The sequence below is a fragment of the Rhamphochromis sp. 'chilingali' genome, assembly GCF_963969265.1.
Source record: "Rhamphochromis sp. 'chilingali' genome assembly, chromosome: 21".
NCBI classification, from domain to species: domain Eukaryota; kingdom Metazoa; phylum Chordata; class Actinopteri; order Cichliformes; family Cichlidae; genus Rhamphochromis; species Rhamphochromis sp. 'chilingali'.
The window spans coordinates 13,612,005-13,637,570 of record NC_137949.1 but is presented as its reverse complement, the minus strand read 5'-3'; the positions used below and the strand labels follow the sequence as shown (position 1 = coordinate 13,637,570).

The following is a 25,566-nucleotide window of genomic DNA, read 5'->3' as shown; positions in this document are numbered from 1 at the left end:
ATTTTATTTTTTAATATAACAGGAATCAAATTGCTTCTTGTTTTTCTCTTTTAGTATTATTATTTTTATTATTGTTGTTGTTATGGCTCCCAGGCTAGAAGCATTTTCATCAACTTAAGGTTCAAATATTATTAACAATTTCATAATATTGGTTAAAATGGAGGAAGCAATTCTCCAAGAAGAAGTGAAGACCAGCACGGTTTAGTTATGGGAACGGAATCTGTCATTATTTCAAAACACTTTGCTACAAAATGATTTAATTTTGCCATGAAATTTTGAATAATATTCATGATCCCTACAGAAGCAAATGTATTTGAATAAAGTGATTACATTTTTGAATTGTTCTAATTTATTATATTTATTGTAACTACTTTATAAACAATCTGCTAAACACATAGATTGACTGACACATAATGAACATCGGTATAAAAGTCTAACATGGGAACATGGCAGATTTCTTCGGACCTTCTAATTCACATTCAGAGTCCCTGGACAGGGTACATAAAGCTATACAATACAAGAAAGGTTAAATACATAAAAACATAAAAACAAAAATTCATCACACTAAATTGAATTCTCCCTTTTCAAAATTCAGAGATACAGAGATCAGAATACTCTTCTAGTGCCTATAATTTAGCTTTCAATCTCTGGACTGCAGATACAAAGAAGGGGAAACAGTATAATCATTTAAACTAGCTCTTCATCATGTGAACTACCTGCTGCTTGCTTTTGCAATATTTTTCTTACAACATCCCCAAACTGCTCAAATGTCAGTCATTTTCTACTGTGCAGATATTGCCATAGTCTATAAGAGCAAAAATATCCAAAGTTAATATAACAACTTGGCAGAAAATTACATATATTCCTAGAGAATGTCTTACTTTAAACATTCTTTGTAAGTTTGTAACAGAAAAATGTTATAAAACCATTTTGGGACCATTTACAAATCTAACGAAGAGAATTGTTGAAAGGTCTGGAAGAATAAATATGAAGTTGTTATAATTCTTTTGACTAAAATATTTCACCATCCCCAAGACACAGAATTAGCATAGAGGAGCTGTGCTGCTCAACACACTGTAATATAATTTAGAAAGAATTTCTTCAACCAAAAAATCTAATTAAGATTGTGGGACAGGCTGAATGTATAGTGTTGAAGTCTTGGCGTGATCAGCCTACACAATACACGTTCTGTTTTGATGAGATGCCAGGAAATAAAGTATTAGTATACTTCTCCGGAATAGCCTGCACTCAGCTGGCAGTGCACTATACCTGTTTATAACCATCTAACAATGTTCAAATGTTGACTAAAAACACAAGCAATGCTGTTAAAGGTAAATTCAAGTTGATTGTAGTCATATCAGCAACACAGCTGATAGGAAATTGTCTGCCAATTGTTGCCAACAACACACAACAAAGGGTGTAACACATCACTCCCTAGAAGCAGTGCAGTGTATCAGTGTACCTAACTTTAAAGTGCTTTTAGTGCAAGAAGGTAGAGCCCAGATTACAGAAGGAAACAACATAGTGCAAGAAGTGTAGTTAATATTGCAAATACATGATACCTGAGTATATGTTTCATGGCATTCTGAAGCAATCTGTGCAGCTAAACTGAATTAGCAGGAGGTTCAGTGCATATTTAAATGCACTGAACAGCTTGAAGGTAGGTACCATCCGTGAAGAGTGATGTTCAAGTTATAGTTCACAAAAACAGAGGACTAGGCAACTGGAAAAATAAAAATACATTAAATTCAATATTGTATTATTATTATTATTATTATTATTATTATTATTATTATTATTATTATTATTATTATTATTATTATTATTATTTTTGTTGTTGTTGTTGTAGTGATTAAAAAATGAAGAACAAATTCAAGATAATGAAAACTAATCCGAAACCGACAAAAATAAAGTCATCATTTATGAAAAATATAAGCATCTCTGATCAGTATGTGCTCTTTGTTTAATACTCTAGCAACTCACAGAGTAATGTGTGTATTATTTTAATGCATGAAGTAATTTTTATGTTACGGTATATCGATTTTATGTAACCAATACGACGTCAAACACCATTGTCACAAATACAATCACGCTGGGAGGCAGGAAGAATGTCTGTCAGCTGTGTGTCACGCTCTCATCTAATTGGTCAGAAGCTGCCTTGGCTCTTTTTTCCTATTGGTAGTTTTTGTGGCCGGTCTCGTCACAACAGGAAGAGATGCTAACTGGTCGTCTGCCTGGCAGGTAAATAGTACACACCGGGGATGCTAGCTGTGGTCATTTCCGACACTACTAAAGGACAGAAACTCCGGGCTAACTGGAGCAAAGATGAAAGCCCATTCTTTACTGAGGATATTAAGGTATGTAAGGAACACCAGCTGTTTTGTTTTGACAGTTCAGAAAAGGAGAAGTTGGAGGGCGCGGCCTGCTGTCATTAGCATGCTAGCTAACCTCAGTGCTAACGTTATGATATTGAGCGGCTCTTAAATTAATGGCTTAATACGTCATTAGCAAAGAAGGAGGCTGACTGCAGAGGACAAATCAGTAACTCAGACTTTTGCTACGAATGTTTAAAAAGAAGATAGGAAGATAAGCTAAATTCAACAACAGTTTTTGTTTGTTGTAGGTAATGCTCAGGAAATTGCTCAAGACTTGGGATTAGCTAGGTGTGTGGTTAGTTTCAGGTGTCTCTGGATTCCAGATTACACTGAGCTGGAGTGAGTAATCGTTTCACACCTGGCCTTCTATAAAATGATGCAGCGATGTCCTTTTATGTATGTCATTACCTCTGTCAACAAAGGCAAACTGACAGACAACTTCCCCATTATTTTTTATTTTTTTTGCCACGTTCGGTTCATCTTGCAGTCCGACATTTATTTGGGTTAAACGTCTTAATTGCTCTTTGGTTACCTGTGTGCGCTAATATAATGCTGATAATCAAATTAATGCACATATTTTGGGGCTTTTAATCTGCCAGTCATCTTAGCTATGGATTCTCTGTATAGCCTTTTTCAACTACGGCAATGGGACAGTGCGCCTCGATTGTTTGTGTACCTTTGTTTTTTTTGTTGTCAGAATCCCAACCACAAGCTAGCATTTATAATCCCTCCTAAATAAAAATAATGATGTTAGGAACAGGTGCATCTGTGGCTGATAATTCATGCCCGCATGCTTATGAGTTACTTTTATATCAGTAAGTGAGTATTTTTTCAGTCTATTTAGAAGGTTTGAATTGGACATAAAAAAGTACTGTGTAGTTATAACAGGGTTTTGTACTTTTATTTATCCACTAGGATATGAAATTGTAATGAACGCTCAGTGACAGTAGACTCACTAAGTATAGAAAGAGACTTAAATTGCACTTTTTTCTTAAGACATCCCAGTGTGTTGTACATTTGCTCATTGTGTAAAAATGTGTATATGTTTATAATGCACCTCTTTAATGAAGAATAGAAGGGTGTCGTCGTCCCCCCCCCCCCCCCCCCCCAATGTACTGAATTATGCAGTAGTTCTGCTCAGTGTGCCCATTGAATGGTCGTTGGCATGAAAAAGTTAGTTAACATAATTGTTGTTTACAAACTAAAGACTGATGGGTGTTGTTTACTTCAGATGATGACTTCTTGCTGTAATCTAGTCACCATTATGAACCTAAAGTGAAAACACTGAGCTTGCAGAAAACAATTATGAGTCAGTGATTGCCAACGCTGATCTTTCCTGAAAGCCAGCATCTCATATCATGTGCTAGATTGTAAAACCTGAACTTGCCTTACAGGAATGGATACGTAGTCTGGGTATTTCCAGAATACAGTTTTGTTTTTGTTTTTTTGTTTTTTTTTTAAAACATATGATTTAAACATCATGATGGCTGATGATCATTCAGACTTCTGTGTTAAATTAATGCTTCAGACAACCATGCAAAATGTGATTTACTCTTAACAGTGTAGAGTCTATGTTTTAGCTTTGCAAGTGGTTATATGTTCTGTGGTTTATCAAGTCAAGTTGATCCCTTTTTTTTTCATTTGATTTTAAAAATAGCAGCGAAAGTCGTAGTTGTACTAGCTGGAAATGCATGTCAGAATATGGTGTGAGTTAAAGTATTTTAGAGAGGTTTGGCGTTTTAATGTATTAACACTTTGCTTTAACATGAGAGTGTAAATCTCACACCAGGAGTGATATGAAAAGATGAGAGGGGAGAAGAAGTGCTCAGTGCATCATCATAATGTAATGCTATGATGACTTTAATGTGATGGGAACACGATCATTGAGGAAATTGTATGTTAGAAGGAAATTTTTTTTAATATCACTTCTCGATTTAAAAGGGAGCCACTGAAGAGAAGCTAATATGAGAGAAATATAATCTCTCTTTCTGTTCGCTGTTAGTACTCTTCCTGTGTGTTTTGGATATACAGAAGAGTGAGGTAAGCTTTATGATAAGGAATCATGGTAGGCTAGCCAGGAAGTAAGATTCTGGAATGTGGGCAGGTTTGAACACAATGACCTAAAGGATCTTTTGCCCATTTCCTTATAATTTGCTTCAGAAGAGAAACCGACAGCCACAGCAGGATTAGCATCTAGCAGGTCCATGTGAGATCAGAAACGTCCGTTAATTTAAAGTCTTTCAAATGTGACAAGCAAACACATGTAGTTACATGTAGTATCTGTCAGAAAGAAACTTTTAGAAACTGTGTTTTCTGTTGGAAATTGTGCTGGGATTGTTTTCATCTCACTGGTTTTACAGCCAACAATGTTTGGGGTGGATTAGATGAGGATTTGTGTTTGTGTGTACAGTATTGAAGCCTTTAAGCATGGGGTGACTGAGATCACAGCATACACGGGCACACATGAGCCTTTCACCAGCCTCCTGTCACTAATAATCATTGAAGCAAATACAAATAACTGAACGAGCCACAACATGCAAAGTAGTTACGCATTTTCCTAATTATGATTGTGCGTCATGTTATGCATACTGTACTGTACTGTAATGTACTGGAAATATGTATTATGTGACTGGTTTGAAATCTTAAAAAAAAAACTTCACAGTAAGTTAACTATATACTAATAACTAATGCTAATTTTATTATTTTCATGCTTTGGGCTTGCCTGTCTGTACATGAGTCCCAATGGACTCAGACAGTTATGTTCTAATGTGTGAAAATGTCTGCTGCATCTTTGCTTCATGTCTACAGGGATGTGAACTATAACTTGGAGGGATATGACCACAGGATATAAGATGAAACAAGCAATGATCCTTTTGCCCGCCAATCTTGTTTATTATTTCTCTTTTACAGAATCATATTTGCAAATTAATCTGCCAGATTTTGTGATGCAAATTTTATGCCAAATATGATGCAGCCCTGCCAGTGTAGACATAGTGTAGTTCTAACATGTAACTTGCTGTGTCGATGCAGCAGTTTTGATAACGCACATTTATCATTATGTACGACACAGTTTGCAAAATAGTTAAGACACTATAAAATGGAAATAAAAGCAGAAAAGCAAAAATTTTTGACTTATTTAAACTCTATATTAAAGAATTTTAAAGGAAAACATATTAGAGCCAGAAACTTAATTATTATTGTTATTATTATCATCGGGTTTTTTTTTTTTGTTTGTTTTTTTTTTAATCATTTTGAGTGTGGTGCAGTTGTGACAGACATATTTAGTGTTTTGCATTATTGCTGATTTTAGCAAGACTGTAAACAGGATCTTAGTTGCTCTTCAGGACTTCCTTTGTTGTTTTTTCACAATGAGTCTAAACTTTTCAGCTCTTAATAAGTCTAGGCATGCAGTTCAGACTCATAACATCCAGAATATAGTTTGAACAAGTTTCAAGCCATTGCCTACAAAAGACATCTGGATGCCAGTATTTCTTTAAAACTTCCAAAGCTTGTTCAGAATTTATTCTTCACGGATGTGCAAAATGTTCATGTAGTGACCACTAATACCATCCCGTGCTTCCACAGATGCTGGCTTTCAAATTGTGCACTGAGAAAGTGGAAGGCCCCTTTGGAAATCTGGAACTCTATGTACCAAAACAGTTCCTGTGATTTCCAAGAATAATTTTAAGTTGTTGACTCACCCCCCTGAGGAGGCAGCTGTGCGGATGCAGAGACGTTTCTAAAGGGGAAAAAAAAAGTTTAATCTTGTATTTATCTGCATGATGGTTATAACAAGTCACTATTGATAGTATTTGTCTTTCTCTGCAGTGATGTAGTTCATTGCATACTTAAACATGTTCATGTGCCAGTGAAACTAATTTGACATTTGATCATTTCAGTTTTAGACACCTGACTGCGAGCCTGTAGCCATGGATGGACATGCTGCCAAAACCAATGAAAGCACCTTCCCCAGCTTTGTGGATCTGGATAATTTCCTTACCAAGCATGATTCCAACTTCATCTGGCTTCTTGTTGGTCAGTAGTTAAAAATTTTATGGAGACACTTAATTTGTATGTGTTCCAAATATTGGCTTTGCAGCAGTAATATTATTTCAGTCAATGCATCTTTATGAGAGTGCAATTTAATTCACTTCACTGCACACGAAGGGCATTTTTTTGGCCTTTATACTCGGTGTTGAATGCATAGCAATGATTCAGCTCAGTTTACAGTACGTTTATGTGTTCTCTTGACATGTTGGACATTTTATTGTACTGAGCTCTAGGACTGAGTATAGTCCTAGATAAACGTTTTAAAAGCAGGTGTCCTTTGAATTTAAGCTTAATCCATGTCTGGATTCAGTCATTAAGGAATATATACCCCATCTTTTTATAGAGAAGAGCAGGTTCACCTGAATTTGCACTAAAGCAGGTGAAATGGAGTGTATATGAATTCCATCTGCATTACCAATTATAGTGCCTAAGGAAACAGAGTACTTTCAGGTGGGGTTCCTAATGTGTTACTAGTACTCATGCTGTGCTGTTGCAGAATTTGACCCAACAGAGATTAATCAAGCATTGTGATTATATTTGAAAGTGTTGGCCTACTAAATTGTTATGTTTACAAGCAGACAGAAGCTTCTGTAACTCTTAAAATTAATTTTACTGACTGAAATCATGTTCTTTCTTTCCCCTTTCAGCCACCATTCTGTCCTGTGGATGGATTATCTATTTAACTTATTACAACTCGCGCAACATTGGCCTCATTCTCACCCTCATCATCAACAGACTCTACAAGGATGGCTACATTCACATCGGTGTGTTCATCAGGAGCTCTGTCGCACAGTGATGAATAGGGAGGAGGAAGCGTTCAGTTGAAGGCGTTAACTCAATCTGCTGAATATTTCATGATGAGCCAGGTTCTCTTAGTGATTATATCCACAGCATCTGAGCAAACAATACCAGACTTTCTAAACATGGGTGACACAATCCACAATCCAATGAAACCTTACTTAGTTTTTAGGATGTGAGCTTCTCTTTCAAAAACGCATATCAATTAAACACAAACTTGAACCTGACTGACAGCATGAATGAGAAATGCAAAATGACAACAAAGGCAGCATGAAAGTTTAATGAGAAGAGCAAGGCGTAGTTGACATCTCTTTGCCAACATATGCTGGTACAAACTGAGCAGTCACCCTTTTGTTTGCGATTGACTTTTCTATCCAGATAAAGAGAATGTATACTTTTTACTGACATATTTGTGTCAGGTGTTAAGCAGGTTCAAACATGCCTCAGGTGTGTTTCGCTATCATTTAGCTTCAACTCAATCCTGCATGAATTTACAGGAAGGCATTAGCCTTTGTGGTTCTGTGTGGATTTTTGGAGCGAGTTAGACATTGTCTCGTCAGTCAGTGGAAAGGAATTTCACCAGTGTGAGGAAGCTTTACATTGGATGATAATGCATGAAGCACTCAGGTGCTGTCGCTCTGTTTGCATGAAGTAATTGAAACTGAGAAAGACATGTTATGAGCCAAAAGAGATTATTAACAGGAAATCAAATTCATCCTTCTCACTCAGTGACAGACTCAGACCCACTTGCTGATTTAGATCGTAATTAAGATTGTTTTTGGGGTGTTTTTTCTCTCTCTCTTTGATAAGAGTGAAAGTGCGATTAAATATCCCAGCAACACCCATGCTGCTGTTATTGTACCAGAGCTTTTATAATTCTGTAATTGCAGTTTTGCAAGGCAAGGCAAATTTATTTGTATAGCACAATTCAACAACAAGGTGATTCAAAGTGCTTTACAGAGACATTAGAAACAAAAACAAATAAAAAGCATGATTTAAAATTGATTAAAACAAACTAACTAACTAAACACACACATTTCACACCTGTTCGCGCGATCTGAACCCTTATCGTAAGGGGAGCTACCAGTCCTTCTGTGGACGAGCTACTTTCTATTTTAAATTCCCTGAATTTAAAATCTCTAGACCCAGTCTAGACCCAGTTGGGGAGCTACCCAGAGCTCTAATCCCACACCTGTTCGCGCGATCTGAACCCTTATCGTAAGGGGAGCTACCAGTCCTTCTGTGGACGAGCTACTTTCTATTTTAAATTCCCTGAATTTAAAATACTCTCTAGACCCAGTCTAGACCCAGTTGGGGAGCTACCCAGAGCTCTAATCCCACACCTGTAATGATTCATTTAACTGGTTAAGCTTGAATTGAAGACATTGCAATCAAATCCAAAGAAATTTGCAGGATGTTACTAGTACGGTTTAATAGTAAAACCAACACTTTATGTTGCCATTTTAAAACATGCTCACACTGTTCAACTTTGCCTTTGTGCACAGGCTCCTTCTCCTTCTCTGTTCTGTCAGGGAAGGTCATGTTCAGAGATGTCTACTACATCAACCAAGACATGTCTATCAGGTAATCTGACCGATGTTTCTGTTGTTGCTTCTCCTCCATCCGTCCCACTCTTATCTTATAATTTGCATGCTGATTGTTGTTTGTGTGTGTTACAGGATACAGGATGGCTTTCTCATATTTCGTTGGTGGAAAATGTATAATCCAAAACAGAAACAACATGGTGAGTAGAGAAGTATTTGATGACTGCTTAGATTAAACTTTTAAATGCATATGTTAGTCCACCACAGAAAAAATATATGTATATATTGGAAATCTTGGGTTATCTATGTTTGACTATCAAGATGCAACTTTTCTAACTGAGTTAGTTTCATGTGGCAACATCACCTTGAGTTCTGAGTTGTCTCTGTTTTTGCATCAGATCCCAAGGCAGAGACGAGGCTTTACGTGACTGTCAACGGCTTTGAGTTCCATGTCTATAACCGGACTGACCTCTACGCACGACTGCAGGAGACCTTTGGACTGGAACCCACGCTTCAAAGGCCCAAAAAAGATGAAGAGAGGGGGCGAGAGGACAGAAACAAGACACTGGAAAGGTATAACTACGGCATCATCGGGCAACTTTGCTTTTTATCCAGTGTTAAAATTCTTTGTAAGACATGAGTCTTATTTGAAGTTTCTAAGTTGTTAATTGCTCTAGTTGTGTTACCTTAAAATCAAATAAAAATGCCTTTGGATGATTTGTCAGTTTTTAGCTATATCTGAAACAAAAAGAACACATGCAACAGTCTAAATGCTTGTTTACCTTTTTTAAAAAAAGTGTATATTTTGTTTTTTAATTGTGATAACATTTTTGGGAGTACAGCTTTTTATATTTTCTCAGCATGTCTGTATGGTTTCAGTTCAGCAGAACAGAAATGAGTGAAAGAGCACATTCAGTGGTTGTGAATGATAAACAGCTGCTGAAAAAGTTGCATAATGTCACACCCTTTTCTATCTGTTGTTACCAAGTGGATTAGAAGTGCAGACAGAACAGAGCTACTGTCGTTTCCTGCTGACAGTCAAATTAGTTGAACTGACTAGAATCACACCTCTACTTAAAGATTGTGAAACTGTCTTCTGTTTCTTGTGTAGTGTCAACATTAAAGCTGAAAGTCAGGATCCCTCATCATCTTGGCGGTCCCTCATTCCCGTCATCAAAGTTAACATCAGCACTGTAAGTACCTAAGAACATCTCAAAACCTTTTAGAGGCATGTAATACAATTTAATAAAAAAATAATGTGTGTTTGCTGTCTTGTAGGGCCGCTTAGCATTTGGGAACCACTACCTTCCACAGACTCTGTGCATGAACTTTGAGGATGCCTGCCTGACGTATGCCACCAAACCTCCCTCCAGCCACTTGGACCAGTACATGCACATTGTCAAAGGCTCACTGGAGAATGTGCGGGTCATGCTGGTTCCCAGTCCTCGCTACCTGGGCATGCAGAATGACGAGTGAGTTCAAGTCATCTAACAAAGATAAGCACATAAACAGTATTTCTCTGTTTACAGTGTTGTTGATAATAAAACTTTTTACCTCAAAGCATTTTTAGAGGAGTTGTAGCCCAAAAAATAACTCGGCTTGAAGAATATCCTATTTCTTTATTTCCACGTATTTCTTTAAGCATATTATAATGACTAGTGCTAGTTCTCCGTAGTGCTTCTCATCTATCCTGCCGCATGCATATCTATGGTGTGAATCTTAAGAACAGACAGGATGAGACTGGGTTTGTATTTTTCATCTAGTTTGTACAAAACACAAGTAGAAGATTTTTGTTACCTTGGAATAATTTTATTTTAATGACTGCTGTTTTTTACTCAATTACGCTGCCAAGTGAATGTCGCTCTTTCAAGTACACTGAGACTGAATTGCATTGCATTAAAGATCATGGGTTTACAGTATAGAAGAATAGGCCACAGAGTTCCAAGTCTCTGTTTAACATATTTGCCCCCGAATTGTCATTTTGTGAATTTCTCATCTAGACCCCCCAGACTGATGGGAGAGGGCTTTGTTGTGATGCAGTCCAATGATGTTGACATCTACTATTACCAAGATGAACCAGGTAAGCTCATGCATGCACACATCCGCTGAGATTTCTGTGCTAAGACATTAACATGAATAACTGATAGCTGCTGACACTAAATGTAAAATTTGCCAGCCAGTATGCTGTCTCTATTAAAGTATATTCTTGATTGTTTTTAGTGCAGTTGTGTATTTTTGTTCAGCCTTCTGCTGATACCCAGGTTTTGACGTTTTCACTGTGTATGTGTCCAGGTCTGGTTCCTGTCGAGCAGGAGAGTGGCGAGGAAGCAGAGACGAGCAGTGAGGATGATAAGCTGCAGGACCTGCCTCCTTGCTGGGGTCTGGACATCGTCTGTGGGAAAGGAACTGACTTCAACTATGGGCCCTGGGCAGACCGGCAGAGGTGAGCACAGATGGACAAAACAAAATCAGCATGAAACCTGAACTAATAGGTTTTTAGAGTACAAGCTGACAGTTGGAGGTATTAGTTTTAAAGACATCTCTGTTTTTAATTGTAGTTCATACAGGTCCTGCTCAGGATTTTGTCACTGTAATACCACAAACTTATTATTGCACACACAGAATTTCCTTGGGTGAGCTGCCCAGACATATTAATCCTGGCTCAGTTATACTTTCAAGCATATTTACAGTGATGTGGTATGAACTGGAGAACTGTCGTTATGCACTTCCATATTTTAGATTTCATTCCAACTAAAACATGAATGAATGTGTTTGAGATGATGACCTATTGCTCACGAACCAGGAAAGAAATTAAATCCAGCTTCAGTATTTGCAGAGGGCTGGCTTCTGGAAGGCAGCCAATCAAAACTGATTGGGTTTGGTTTTGATTGATGACAGAAAGAAAACTCCTGATTTACTGGACAGTTTAGTTTAGAGATGTGCCAGTAGAAACTGGCTGAAGGGGGGGGGGGTGTCATCAAGTCTTTTATTCTAACACCCCGATGGTATGATTAGTTCACACTTGTAAGTATTTAGACTTGGCTCTATAATATGATTTTACCTTCTTCAGGGACTGTCTGTGGAAGTTCTTCCTGCCTGCAGACTACCAGGCCATGAAGGCAACTGAGGTGGCACAGCCGGGAAAACCCAGGCAGATCCAGGCCTTCGAGCTTCGCATGAACATCATTGCTGACGCCACCATCGATCTGCTTTTCACCAAAAACAGGGTGACTCTTGCTCTCTCTCCTGTCTGCTTTTTTTCCCCCTGCCAAACTCTTTGATCTGTCTTCGTCTCCCTGCTGTTCTCCTCGTCTTTGTCTTTATATCTCACCATGTTTGAGCTATTGATATTGGTTCATGTTTTATGCTTTTTCATATTTTCTTCCTGGAGCAGTGCAGGGATCTTCACAAAGCATGTGAAGTGCATACTAAATAACACCATTAATACACGTTGAATAAAAGCCTAAAATTGCTTGAGTCAGGAAAGATTGTCATTTTATTACATCTTTTGAACACATTTCTCTTCAGATTAGGTGATGTTTTTCTTTCTTGTATTTTTATTCTCTGAAGCGCCCACTCATAATTTGACAGCATGTATGATATTGCTGCTTGCTTTCTCTCTCTTCTGATACGTCTTCATCCCTGTTACTAGGAAACCAATGCCATTCATGTGAATGTAGGTGCAGGCTCTTACCTGGAAGTCAACATCCCCATGACTGTGGGAGAGAATGGTAAGTGTGTGTTTCACTGAAATAACAGCAGTAGACCAAAGTATGAGTGTTCACATCAGCAAATATCCCCCTGGCTCAAGGTCAGCCCTGGTTAATGTAGACGCACGCAGCAGTTTTCTCATCATGTAGTAATCATCTTTTACACTTAATAATGGCTGAACTGCTACTGTGATAAGCAGCTTTATCAGATCTCACTAGAAGTTCATTTAAGTGTACAGCGATGGATTCTTCAAGCTGCTTATAGTATGGCTAATGATGAAGATGAGGGTATCTCTGTTTTTATTATTATTTCAGATATTTATTACCATTGATATTCATCAAATTCATTTCTCAATAGGGCTGCCAGAAACGATTATTTTGATAGTCGACTAGTCACTGATTATTTTTGCGATTAGTCGACTAATCAGATCATGCATCTATTGGACATAAAACGTACAGCTTATTGCACCAGCATGCATCTGCTCTTATATAACTATCATTAGCTTACAGCTTTAAGTGTTTAAGGAATGTGCTAACTAAAAATAAAGACAAAATGATAGTTTATTAAATGTTAATTACATTTGCAGATTGTTTCGGTGGAGTTTAATAAACTGAGCCGTCTGCTCCTTGCGATCTAAAATATAACAGCACAGTATATTCTCGAGCATCTCACACTTCTGATAATCAGTTGTCTGCTTGACGTTTATTCAGCTGTGTAAAAACTACAACTTTAATCTCAGCCAAACCGATTTACTCAGGAACAAATAAAATACTGAAAAAAGCCAAACAATAACATTTGTAAGTTATCTAAGTGACATATATGTTTCACCTGAGTAGCGAAAGACGGCAGTGGGTTTGAAAACGATTTGCCGGGAGTCCGGTGTTTTCACTGGCTCTAGTGAGCCTTGAACCCCGGCTAGCTATCGAGCTGGTGGGTAACAGACATCTCCGAAAACGTCGGAGCGCTTTTGCAAATACGTGGTGTCTTGATAAACTGAGCAGATATTTGAGGTTTACACAGCTACATTCTCGCCTGAAAATATGTTAAACTTTACTTTGTGACCCAAAAAGAATAATAAGAGTAATATTAAAACTAACTAGCTGTCGCCATTGTTGACAACTGTTCTGGGCCGCGCTATGAATTATGGGACACAGCTTCTTCTTCGGGGTTTAACGGCAGCTGGCATCCTTGTACACGCAGTGCTGCCATCTTCTGTTTCAGTCCGTTATTACACTCTTAAATCCTACTACTCATTCCTGCATCTTTTGTGATCTTACAAAGCTTCAAACAACGCGTCGACTATTAAATTAGTCGTAGACGATTTTAATAGTCGACGTAATCGTGACTAGTCGACTAATCGTGGCAGCCCTATTTCTCAATAATGTTTAAGTGTGCTAAATTTAATTTTGCAGTTTCTGCTGGCAGTTATTTAATAAATCATAATTTACTTTTTTCCTAAACATGATTTTTTTCTTAAAGTGAACCAATGTAGTAAATTGTGCAACATCCTCCATATAATTTAAATTCAATTTAGGGGCTGTAATGATTTAAACTATTAAAATCTTTGGTACGTTAGTGTGTAGAGTGTAGGTTTACTATTATGGAAATCATTCTTATAAATTGCACTGTAAAAATTCTAAAATTACATTACGTGCACTTTTGTTTTGTGATATTACTCAGCTTACTAAGACCTAGAGATTGTTTTCTTTTCCTTTTTTCTGTAACTAAACTTTTAAATACAAAGTTTAGTTACATAATGCATCTTATTACAACACTAATCTTATGAATGATTTCACAAATATAAAAATAGTTTGAAAAACAAAATGAAGACATTTAAACGAGAGTAAATAACAGTTGTTTTAACTCAACTCCTGCTTCCTTATTTAGTAAATGACTAATCGCTTATTAAAGATTGCTGAATGATTGCCTAAAGTGATCACTTATTGGTGTATGTGAGGTTAACCATGCAATGCTAAGCTGCAACTACTCAGCTCCTCTCTTCTGTGCGTTGCACACAGACTGAGGCTTGCCAACATTTGTTAAGTCATGGCCTGTAAGGAACATTGTTAACAACTATTTGCTTTAGGACTTGTGTAACTGTAAAGTTAAGGTTTTATCATTCAGAATCATTGTTTTGTACTGAGTAAAAAGGACAATCAGACCTGGCCACGTTGAAATCATAGAGTTGACCATGAACTCCTCTGTATACCAAAGTATTCTAGAGTCAAATGTGAGGCCATCAAACAGCTGGGTCATGCAACAGGACAGTCATTCCCACCACAGTTGTAAAACTACAAGTTAAAAAAGAAAAGAATCAAGGTTGCAACGGCCCAGTCAAAGTTCAGACCTCAGCACGACTGAAAAACTGCATAAACGAATGACAATGAACTAAAGCAACATTATAAAACTCCTCCACAGCCAAACCTTTGTCTCACCTTGAAAGCACCCATAGTTTTTGAGATGTAACGATTTGTCACACAGAGCAGATGAAATTATGTCAGTGCTCACCTCTGTTCCCGGAAGTTAACATAAGCAGCTTTGGTAAATAACAGTGTTTCCAAGAGCTTAACCGTAGGTCTAGCTTTTGAAAGATGATTGCTTTTGCCTTCAGGATACTCTCCCACCATCAAAGGTCAGCTGCTTCATGTGGACACCACCAGCAGCATGCAGTACAGGACCCTTCTGGAGGCTGAGATGTTGGCTGTAAGTAGCAGGCAATCAGCAACGAAGCTTTTCATTTGACGTTTTGGAGAGATTCTCGAAAGTTATTACATTTCCTTCAGCATTCAAGGAGAGCGGAGCCAAAGCAGACACCAGTGTTGCATACACACAAGGCGCCTCAAAGGTTAAAATTTGTTTTGTCTTTCCCATTTTTTTATTTTTTAGTTCCACGTGATAGCCAGCTACCCCCGGGTATGGAACATGCCCCAGTCGTGGCAGTGTGAGATTGAGGTGTACAAGGCCACGTACCATTTCATCTACGCCCAGAAAAGCTTCTTCACTGGTGAGCAAGATTTCAGATTCTTTTATTTGGCCATGTGCGTATTGACACATCAGGAAATCCCAAACAATCTTGAAAGAAATGTGTCTACGAGAATCACTTTTTCTTTTCCCTTTCTTTTTTAGATTTGATCCAGGATTGGGCGAGTGACAGCGCCCCCGATATCTACTCTTTTGTGCCGTATTCCTGGAAGTTCAAGATCCTTTTCCATCAGTTTGAGATGATCTGGGCAGCAAACCAACACAACTGGATTGACTGTTCCACCAAACAACAGGAGAATGGTAAGACAGATCCACCGAACAGCTGATGTTCATTTTAAATGAAATGTTTTCAAGAAATCACTTTTAATTTGTTTAAAAAACATCTTGAGCAGTTGTGCTTTCTGGAGGTGCTGCAGCCATTGAGTAACTGTCACTTTACGGGTCGAGCATTCATTCTCAGCAAGTTAAAGTAGTTAAAATGAAATGAAGGGTACTGTACGGTTATAAAAAGATGAGATTGATAGGGCGTTTTAGATGCTTAATTAGATAAGCCTAGAAGTTTAAAAACCTCATACTGAATATTTACTGCAAATGTGTTTAACGATGTCCTGTACCTTTCTGCGTGTGTCATTTTAAAGGAAGTTATGTGTATTTGAAATAACACAGAGCCTTTGTAATAACAGTGATACAGTTCTACAGTGTGTCAAATAAACCTGCTGTTTATGCTTGTCGTGTCTACGCTGTGAGATAAGTATAAGAAAAACATCCAGGTAGAGCACGAAGGCAATCGACGCTTTAGTACCTCTTTAACGTTGGCAGCTAATGTCCAAGGCATTTTAACTCTATTAAGTCATGATACATCTTACAGTATATGTATACTCTACTTAATCCTAGGAGGACAGCAAACTAATCAATTGCATTATTGATCTTCTATAGTGTACCTAGCAGCCTGCGGCGAGACGCTCAATATAGACTTCACTTTGCCTTTCAATGAGTTTGTTCCAACCACCTGCCATACCCGCTTCAGCTTAAAGGTGAGTGAATCGGTTTATAGTTTATTCCAAAAATAAATATCCAATAGAGAACTATTTTTTTTTATGTAGTTGTAAAGGATTTTCTTATTTAAAAAACATTTCAAAGCAGTATTTTATAGATACAGATTTATTTGCTCTTTACTCACAAATGTGACTCCAGAAGATGTGTAGGTGCATTAATGTTCGCGTACTTTGTCCTCCTCAGGCGGAAGATACAGACATGCGACTTTCCCTGCCAGAGTGCCATCCGAGCCGCTGCCCCCTGCTCACCCTGGCCAAAGACTACCAGAACATGAAGCTGCCCCCAGACATGTTCATGCCGGGGGAGAATCAAGGAGCTCCTCCTCCCAAAGCCGCCAAGTCGAGGTGGAGGAACATCACCCGCGCAGAGTGAGTTAAGGCCAGGAATCATTTCTCTCTAGTTGTGGGGGAACAAAGTGAGTGCGTTAGCAAAGAGTATGATGACTCACCACCGTAACATCTCTTACTTCTGAGGTAAAAAGATAGTAGGTGGTAATTTCAAGTAAGAGTAGCACTAACCTGCACTTTTCATGCTGTGGTCTGATCAGTTGTTGCTGCCATGTTGGTTTGAAGTGACATGAAGTAGACTTTGTTTTAATGGAGCTCGTTTCTACTCAGAAAAGGGACCTTTTGAGAAGCATGAATACATCTTATGCAAGATGAAGCTGCAGTTGTGTGCCATTTAAGTCAAAAGTAGTAAATACAGACATTAAAAATTAAAAATAAGCCTTGCACTGTTGCAGTCATATCTTGTTATTTCATGAACAGTAATTGTAAAAGCGTGGATAGCTTACAGATATCACATCTCGCAAACCCTCCGTTTTTTTTTTGTTTTTTTTTTTTGTTTTGTTTTAACCCCCGAGGGTGTTTCTATTCTCGATTTAGGAAATATCACCACTCTTACTTGCATATCTCGTGTTCTGAGATATTTTAGGGTGTCTTGCATGCACATGTTTAAGGGCTGCACATCAAATTTTTAGTGATGTTCAAAGCAGAGTAATGCGCGGGCTGTTCCAAAAGCTTCAGTTTGTATTTCTTGAAGTAGGTGATGGGGGATTCTGAGGTCTCCTTTTTTTTCTTTACGCCATTTCTTTTTATTTATTTATTTTAGTTTATTCACTGCATGAATTAAGATTTGAATCCAGAAATGGCGTGATACATGTTTTCCTTTTTGTTTTGTTTGCTGTGGAACAACCTCAAAGATTTTATACCCACATTTTTAAAAAGGCAGCAAACTGTTCTTGTCATCAACTGTTATCCTTTTCTCTCCCCACAGAGCTTTGTTTTAATACAGTGCCTCAATTCTTACCTGCATCTGGTCACAGCACTTGTTTCCAAAATGATTCTACCTTCTGTGCAGATGTTGTTTTCTTCTGATGACATAAAGAAGTGGGGTGCTGCTGCTGTACTATCTAAATGTTCTTATATGTGTAAGCCTTACCCAAGCATTGTACTGGTCTGAGGTGGAGAGGAGAGAGCGGAGCGGGAAAAGAGAAACTGCGATTAATGGTCAATCTATTGTTCCGTGTACGGCCACAAGCTGTGGGTAGTGACCGAAAGAAAGAAATTGCTGAAATGAGCTTTCACCAAAGGGTATCTGTGGCTCTCGGTTAGCAGTAAGGTGAAGAACTCGGTCATTCGAGAGGAGCTCAGAGTAGAGCAGCTGCTCTTCCACATCAAAAGGAGGCAGCTGAGATGCTTCAGGTGTCTGAGTACTATGCCCCCCAGATGAGGTATTTCAGTCGTGGCAAACCTGCCCAGGATACACTGGAGATATTGTCTCTTGGCTGTCATGGGAAAGTCTCTGTCCAGTTAGAGGGGTTGGTGCAGGTGACTGAGGAGACGAAGGTCTGGTTAGACTCCTAGCCCCACAAAGATGTATGTATGGATGTGTAGCAAGGTTTAAAAGCTAACTTACCTATTTATCAAGCTTCAAATTTATCTTGTATTGTGATATTTTGTACAGTAAATGCTTTACTTGTCAAAACTCATCAGGTTATGTGTTTTGCTCACATTAGAGCTGTGTGAGATTAGTGTTGACAAACTAGGAATTGAGCCTGGGCTTGTTATGCAAATGTGTAAACCACTCGGTCAGTGGGAGTTTAAAGAGATTGTAAAGATCCTTTGCTATTTAGGCAGCACATGCACATGCCTTGTGCACTGGGTACATGATAACCAACATCCAGATCATTTATTATACATGACCCACAGGCGCAGCACTGTCAGACACCCAATAACCCCCTGGGAGGTTACGATCGAATACTTTCTGAGCCGGCACGCTGTGTGCTACCGAGAAATCAGGCGTGACCTATTTGCTGCGTCTGCTGTGTCCTCGGATGAACGGGTCATGAAGCAAACGATAAAGTGTAAAATCCATCTGAAATGGTGATAAAGCATTATGACTGTGCTCTGAGTGTCCGTGTTTCTCGTCCTTACATCAGATCTGGTTGGGTAGATTGCTGGAGTGTGCCCAACTTTTTGCTTATCATTGACTACACCTGGCACCCCATTTATCCCCAGAAGGCTGATGAGCAACTCAAACAGTCATGTAAGCTAACTGCTCAGTATGAGTTCTTTAAAATCTGTCATCATTGTTTACATTCGTGTGTAGATACTGTTGTTTTACCTCGCTCTGATTATTTTCCCAGTTTCTGAGATGGAGGAATCCATGCTATCGGCTTTGCGGCCCCCAGAACACACCTCAGTGGCTCACACATCTGCTTCAGCGCCCCACAGTCGGGCAACCACTGACCCCTCAGAGCTGCCCCCTGACAGACTTCATGTGGAAATGGAAATGTCACCAGATTCTCAAATAATTCTCTATGGGCCTTTGCTCCGAGCTCTGATTTCCATCAAGGTACCGAAATTCTTACTATGACTTACTATGTAGTCACTGAACCAATTTATTAATAGACACTTCATAACATAAGCACCAAGTAAGCATAAGAGGAATGAAATCATGAAAAAGTTGCCCTTTTTTTTTAAACAATTTTCTAATCCCCCTCATATTTTGTTCTCACAGGAAAATTATTTTGGCGAGGATGACATGTACACAGACTTCGAGGAAGCCGTGTCGAGCCCTGTGTTGTCCACTTCTACTTCCTCGGGCCTTGGCTGGTCTCCACTGGGAATGGAAGACAGCGAACATAAAGAAACCTCAGACATCCATCCCCTTGACCTGCGGCCCTGGGACATCACCGTGCTCATTAACCTCTACAAAGTTCACGGCCGGCTGCCAGTGGTAAGACTGATGACACAAGTAGTTGAGAACGAGGGGTGGGGAGCAGAGTTAGTGCACAGAATATGGTTATGAAGCATTTGCTCACTGCAGTGGGAAACAGTCAAGTGTAAGACGAACAAAATAAGCCATTTTTAAAGTATAGTAATCAGTTACTAAATATTGTGTTTTAATTGGTAAAAGAAAAATGGAAGAATGTAAATTTGCATCAGGTAGACAGATTGTATACCTTCGATAATATACATTAATTATCTTTGATCAGTAGGTTTCCATCAGTGTGTGTCTGTGCTGATGACTCAGTATGTTTGCTTACTGTATCTGGGCTCTACAGCACTGCAGCAGCGAGGGTCCCGAAGCTCCATCCGGCTTCTTGGAGCGGCTGTGTTTTGAGATGAAAAAGGGCTACAAGGAGACAAAGCTTCAGCTGCTCCTGTCCCCTGTTCACATCTTTGTCAGTGACAACTACCAGGTATTAGACTCACCTACCTGCTGACGCTGGGCTCCTGTGATTTATGGAGTTTCCTAAATATATAAGTATTAGACTAGATCTGATTGGTCTTAGACACTTCTAGTCCCATCTTTGTGTATTTCCAGCAAACAATTCTTCTATTTCACTCCCTCTACGCCTTTCAGTGACGCAAGGCACCTGCATCTTAGTGCTACACTATTTTTGGACTCCCAGACCACATTCCTATTTAGAGGGCTGTCCTGCAGGAGAGCACAGAGTTACACTTTATCATGTTAATGCAGCTATAGTGAGTAAACATAAATGAATAACTGAAGTTAAAACAGCATTAGAGCACATCTGCTCAACTTCTCAGTATTTCAGCTGAACCTTCAGATTGTTTTTATACAAGCTAAGATTAAGTATCGTCACAACAGGCTAATTCGATACATTAAGTAGATCTTAATCACTGGTTGGTGAATACTATGCAACTCATGTCTACCTTTGTGGTTTTTAAAATATTTTAAAATATTTACAGAAAATTTATATCGTTATCGGGATGATAGATGTCTTATATTGGGATATGAGATTTTGGTCATATCGCACAGCCCTAGTGTCCACACACATATATGTTTGTTTGTTTTCTTCTTCTTCTTCTTCTTCTTCTTCTTCTTTTTTTTAAATATAGATATACAGCTTTAGTTTAAGAATCTCTGTCCTCATGAAAATCCAAACACCTTTGTCAAGTTCTGTCAAGGAAACAACAGGTGATGATATAACCCCTAAGAAATGTTGGCCTATTGGCAGCCTGATGGAGCAGTAACACAGTGCAAAGTCTGATGTCAGATAAGGAGAGGTGTAAGTCTTTGTTTGTCATGTCCACATGTAAATGCAGAAACTGAGTTTGTGAAAATCTCCACACTGGAAGGTGTTTTTCAAAAGCTGTTTACCCAAATGTGGACAATAAACTGAGACGTCCAGGGTGCTGGTGTAATTTACTTTTCTCATACTAATCACATTTGGCCAAAGTTCTTTAACTTAAGCAAATTCTGCCATTTCTTCACTCTTTCCTTTAAACTGACAGCAGTTGTGTTTTGTAGTATTTTCAGTGCAATTTTGCTATTAACTTGAATTTATTCAGATATTACTTGAAACCACTTAAGTCAAGCAACTATATGGCTTTGCATTTTAATTGAGTCAGCAATAAAAAAACAAACTGACTTTTTTTAAAAATTTAGGCTGAAAGGGCAATTCAGTCCTTCAAAAACCATAAAAGCTGCTGTAGATGTTGCATAATGTGAATCGCGCTTGCTATTAGGGCTGAACGATTATGGAAAATAATCTAATTGCGATTTTTTTGCCCCAATATTGCGATTGCGATGCGATATGCGATTATTTTTTAAGGTCTTTGTCTTCTGTATTATTAAACAAAGACAAGCAATACATCATATAGTATGGCCAATACTATATTACATTAATTTTAAACTGTTCTTTCCTGGAAGACAGACCTCTGTTATGATGACATGAGGTGATGCATGAATTGATGACTGACATTTTTATTTAACTTCTTCAATCACAACAGTATATTTGAACATACACAATAGTTTATTTTTAGCTTACAAACATCTGAGCATAAAGTGCTGGCAAGGAACCCTGGTGTAAACATTAAAATGAAAGTCAGTACAATGTGCAGATTGCAGAAATATACATAAAAAAATCAGTGGCTTTACCACACTCAGTTTTTCGACATCTGTGAACTACTAGACAGTCATTCAATTAAAAAATAATATTAAATAAATAAAACTAATAAATAAAAAATACACACATCTTACTGATCTCTGCAGTCAGTAACATTACACATAAAGTGCAAACATAATAGCAATTGTATAAACACACACACAAACACGCCTTTAAAGTTTAAAGGCGTGAAATTGGACGGTCTAGTTCTGATTAGCGTCACCGCTGTCTCGGTGGAGTTTAATAAACTCGGCCGTCTGCTTCTTGCTATCTAAAATATAACCAGACACTGGTGTAAATTCTCGACTGTCTCATACTTCTGTTTAATAAGTTTTCTGTTTGACGGTTTAGTCAGCTGTGTGAAAACCAAGGGGGAACCCACCCGGGGGATTAATAAAGTTTTATTTTATCTAATCTAATAACTTTAATCTCAGCCAAACCGATTTACTCACGAACAAACAAAACACTGAAAAAAGCCCAACAATAACATTTTTAGGTTGTCTAAGTGACTTATATATTACGTTTAACCCGAGTAGCGAAACTCCGCGGTGATCTGAAAATGATGTGCCGGGAGTTGTGCCGTTCTCGGCCGCATCAGTAACCCTCGAGCTCCCGGCTAGCTGTCGAGCTGGTGGGTAGCAGACGCCTCTGAAAACGTCGAAGCACTTTTGCAAATATGGGATATCTTGATAAACCGAGCAGATATTTGATGTTTACACAACTACTTTCTCGCCTGAAAATATGTTAAAAGTTTATTTTGTGACCCAGAAAGATTAGTATGAGTAATTTTAAAACTTAGTAGCGGCCGCCATTGCTGGAAACTGGAGTTTGGCTGGGCCGCGCTATGAATTCTGGGATATGGTAGTAATTTGGACAGCCTTCGGCACGTCGCTGTGACGTAATCGGTCTACAAATGCGGCCTCAGGAGGATGCAGCCCATGAATTTGGACATGTCCAGAGTATAATCGCAGCCTTTGCGGTTAGAAAATTGCACTTGATCATGTCGCGATATTATCGCAAATGCGATATATCGTTCAGCCCTACTTGCTATAGCCGCATATTTACATAAGCAGCTGCATATTGTGCAACTGCACAGAATTTGTAATCTTTAGCTGTGTTAGATCCTATTTGCTGCTGAGTTAATAACTTTCACTAATCCAACAGAGAATGTGTTTTCATCTCCCTCCCTTGGCTAGATCTTTCACTAATCCTCAACAGAGAATGTGTTTTCATCTCCCTCCCTTGGCTAGATAATATGCACTCTTTAAATCTGGAATACGGAAAATCTGGAGGCTTATTAAAGAACGTTGTCACAGGTTACACGTTAGGGGGGAAAAAAAGCATCGTGTCATATCAATTTATGATGGTTTTGTAAGTGCAAATCCTTTCTTTTGTGACAGCGTCCCACAGCTGATGGGGTGTTGAGAGACGGCCACCTGAGTCTGTCTGGCCTACAGATGAGGGCCCATGCCATGTTCTCCGCTCAGGGCCTTCCTCTGGGCAGTGACACACTGGAGTATGCATGGCTTATTGATATGCAGGCTGGGGGGCTCACTGGGAGGGTCACTGTTCCACAGGTGTGTGAGTCTGTTTTATTAACTGGAATTAAACACCAGTACAGTAGAAATCAAACCCGCGTTTGCAAATTTTAAAGAAATGTGCAAATTTTTACTTAAAAGCTTGTCAGAGTGTGCTGTGCTATAATGTTTTTCATGCTTCAAACCCCCGTAATCACTGTATCTATTTTATTTTCTTGTTACTGTTTTTCGTGGTGATTATTTAGGTGGCCAGCATGATTGAGTGGGCTAAGACTTTCCTTTTCCACGTGTTCTCCCGGGAGTTCCAGCTAGAACAACCCAAGCCCTCTGTCATCTGCCAGCACGGTGTTGATCGTCGCATCTGCGATGCCAAGGTGCAGCCAGACAGCATACAATGAAATACTGCGTGATATTTGAGACTCATTTCTAAACACATTTTCACTTTCTCTGCTGTCAGGCTCCGGTTTGAACTAGTTAGCAGTCGTGTGTCTGAATTGCTTACTGGAAGCTGCTAAATTAGATCATTATGGCTGATGGCTGCTTTTTGTGAGATTTGAATGCTGGCCCGAGCTGTCCTTTGTGAAATGAAATGTTCAAATGAGACCAGAAAATAAACTGAGACCACTTTGAGCCTTTCTTTAATGATGCATGACTCAGAAAGTGCACTTTTTCTCACAGAAAAACAAAGTCTGAGAAAAAAGTCTAACCCGTATCTATTTATCTGCTTGGAACAGCTGTACATACACAGCACCATGATGTATAAAATGATGGAACATGTCTCACAAAGTGTCTTGTCTGTATACGAATACTAACAAGGATATTTTTGAAAATGCTGCCTAAAAGCCCTCATTAGTGTCTAAGCCACTGTGTCTACAGGCTGTGCAGCAGTATTTAAAGCATAGTCTAACACTAAACAGCAGCTTGGCTTTTAGTAAAGGTTCAAAAGTTTCTGCTACTAAATGATGGTTGTCTTTCAGTTGAGCTGCCTCCCCGGTCACTGTCGCACATCCGAGGAGCTGAAGTACACCATGACCCGCCTGGCCATGGATGGAGTTGACCTCTTCATTGTCGAGCATGGCTGTGCTGCCAGTATCAAGGTAATGAGCGTAAAAAAACCAAAACTCTGAAGCTATAACTGTTTAACTTCAGAATGTTTCTTTTTCTATACTTTTTGAGGATCTTCTCTGTTCTCTCTTCTTCCCCACCTCCAGACGGGCATTATTCGTGTAGCCAACTGTAACCTGCACAACCAGGCAGTGGGCGAGGGCATCAGCGCTGTGGTGCAGGATGTAAACATCCGGCAGTACATTGAACAACAACACGCTGAAGTGACCAGGCTGCAGCCGGCTGGACAGGGTCAAGGTCCGGGTCAGCCGTTGGGTCTCGGTCAGCCGCCTTTGCTGCGACGTTCTGTCTGGCTGGAGGCGGGTGCAGTCAACCTGAACCTCATCACGGCAGATATTGCCCTGGCTGCTGACCACCCAGCCAAATGTGAAGTGCAGAGGCAATTTCTGGAACTGCACGATGCTCAAACCAAAAGGTAGAAGAAAACAAATCTAAGCATTTTGTTTTCCAAGCCACTATTTAAAAAAAGAAAAAAGTTAAATTTGTTTTTTTATCTCAGCTTTCCAGCAGTGCGGTCACTAGCACCCATGAGATAAATGGGAGACCAGTAATAATTGCAGGTTTTGGAGAATGTAAAAGCTGACATTTCTTTTCAGAGGGGGACTGACTCACACTTTGAATCACACTCCTCTAGAATGTGTCACTGAGACAGTTGTGAAGCTATTCAACTCATTTACATGTTGTTCATTGTATTTCGTCATTTACAGTATCCTGACTCATTAAACATGATATCAGACTAGAGTTTTGGTCACTTGCTGTGATTCTGAATGGAATAATTAAGAATCTGTTAAGGAACCAGTGCTAGTGAAGTGCTTTGTTTTCAGTCTTATATTCCAGCATGTGTATTATTACTGTAGGTAAATGTTACAGGTACATTTTATTGTCAAGGTCCCAGTATGAATGACTGGATAAAATCAGGCGTACAGCAGGGAAAGAAACCCCCCCCTTTTTTTTTTTTTTTTTTTCAG

At 38.9% G+C, this 25,566-nt stretch overlaps 1 protein-coding gene across 8 annotated transcripts in view; it reads left to right on the top strand.

Annotated features, from left to right (window-relative positions):
- The first annotated feature begins 2,222 nt into the window (after positions 1-2,222).
- kiaa1109 (KIAA1109) overlaps positions 2,223-25,566 on the top strand; it is an 80,299-nt gene continuing 56,955 nt past the window's right edge. For all 8 annotated transcript variants that reach the window (XM_080870365.1, XM_080870371.1, XM_080870367.1 and 5 more), the window contains exons 1-25: positions 2,223-2,357; positions 6,275-6,410; positions 7,073-7,189; positions 8,729-8,807; positions 8,903-8,967; positions 9,166-9,340; positions 9,879-9,960; positions 10,046-10,239; positions 10,768-10,847; positions 11,060-11,210; positions 11,838-11,994; positions 12,420-12,498; positions 15,090-15,181; positions 15,365-15,482; positions 15,605-15,760; positions 16,397-16,494; positions 16,700-16,884; positions 18,957-19,063; positions 19,164-19,372; positions 19,538-19,756; positions 20,085-20,222; positions 23,336-23,512; positions 23,719-23,847; positions 24,451-24,570; positions 24,685-25,013. In XM_080870365.1, the coding sequence (XP_080726491.1) occupies positions 6,305-6,410; positions 7,073-7,189; positions 8,729-8,807; positions 8,903-8,967; positions 9,166-9,340; positions 9,879-9,960; positions 10,046-10,239; positions 10,768-10,847; positions 11,060-11,210; positions 11,838-11,994; positions 12,420-12,498; positions 15,090-15,181; positions 15,365-15,482; positions 15,605-15,760; positions 16,397-16,494; positions 16,700-16,884; positions 18,957-19,063; positions 19,164-19,372; positions 19,538-19,756; positions 20,085-20,222; positions 23,336-23,512; positions 23,719-23,847; positions 24,451-24,570; positions 24,685-25,013 (3,362 nt within the window). In that variant the 5' untranslated portion in view covers positions 2,223-2,357; positions 6,275-6,304. The remainder of the gene's footprint in view (positions 2,358-6,274; positions 6,411-7,072; positions 7,190-8,728; positions 8,808-8,902; positions 8,968-9,165; positions 9,341-9,878; positions 9,961-10,045; positions 10,240-10,767; positions 10,848-11,059; positions 11,211-11,837; positions 11,995-12,419; positions 12,499-15,089; positions 15,182-15,364; positions 15,483-15,604; positions 15,761-16,396; positions 16,495-16,699; positions 16,885-18,956; positions 19,064-19,163; positions 19,373-19,537; positions 19,757-20,084; positions 20,223-23,335; positions 23,513-23,718; positions 23,848-24,450; positions 24,571-24,684; positions 25,014-25,566) is intronic.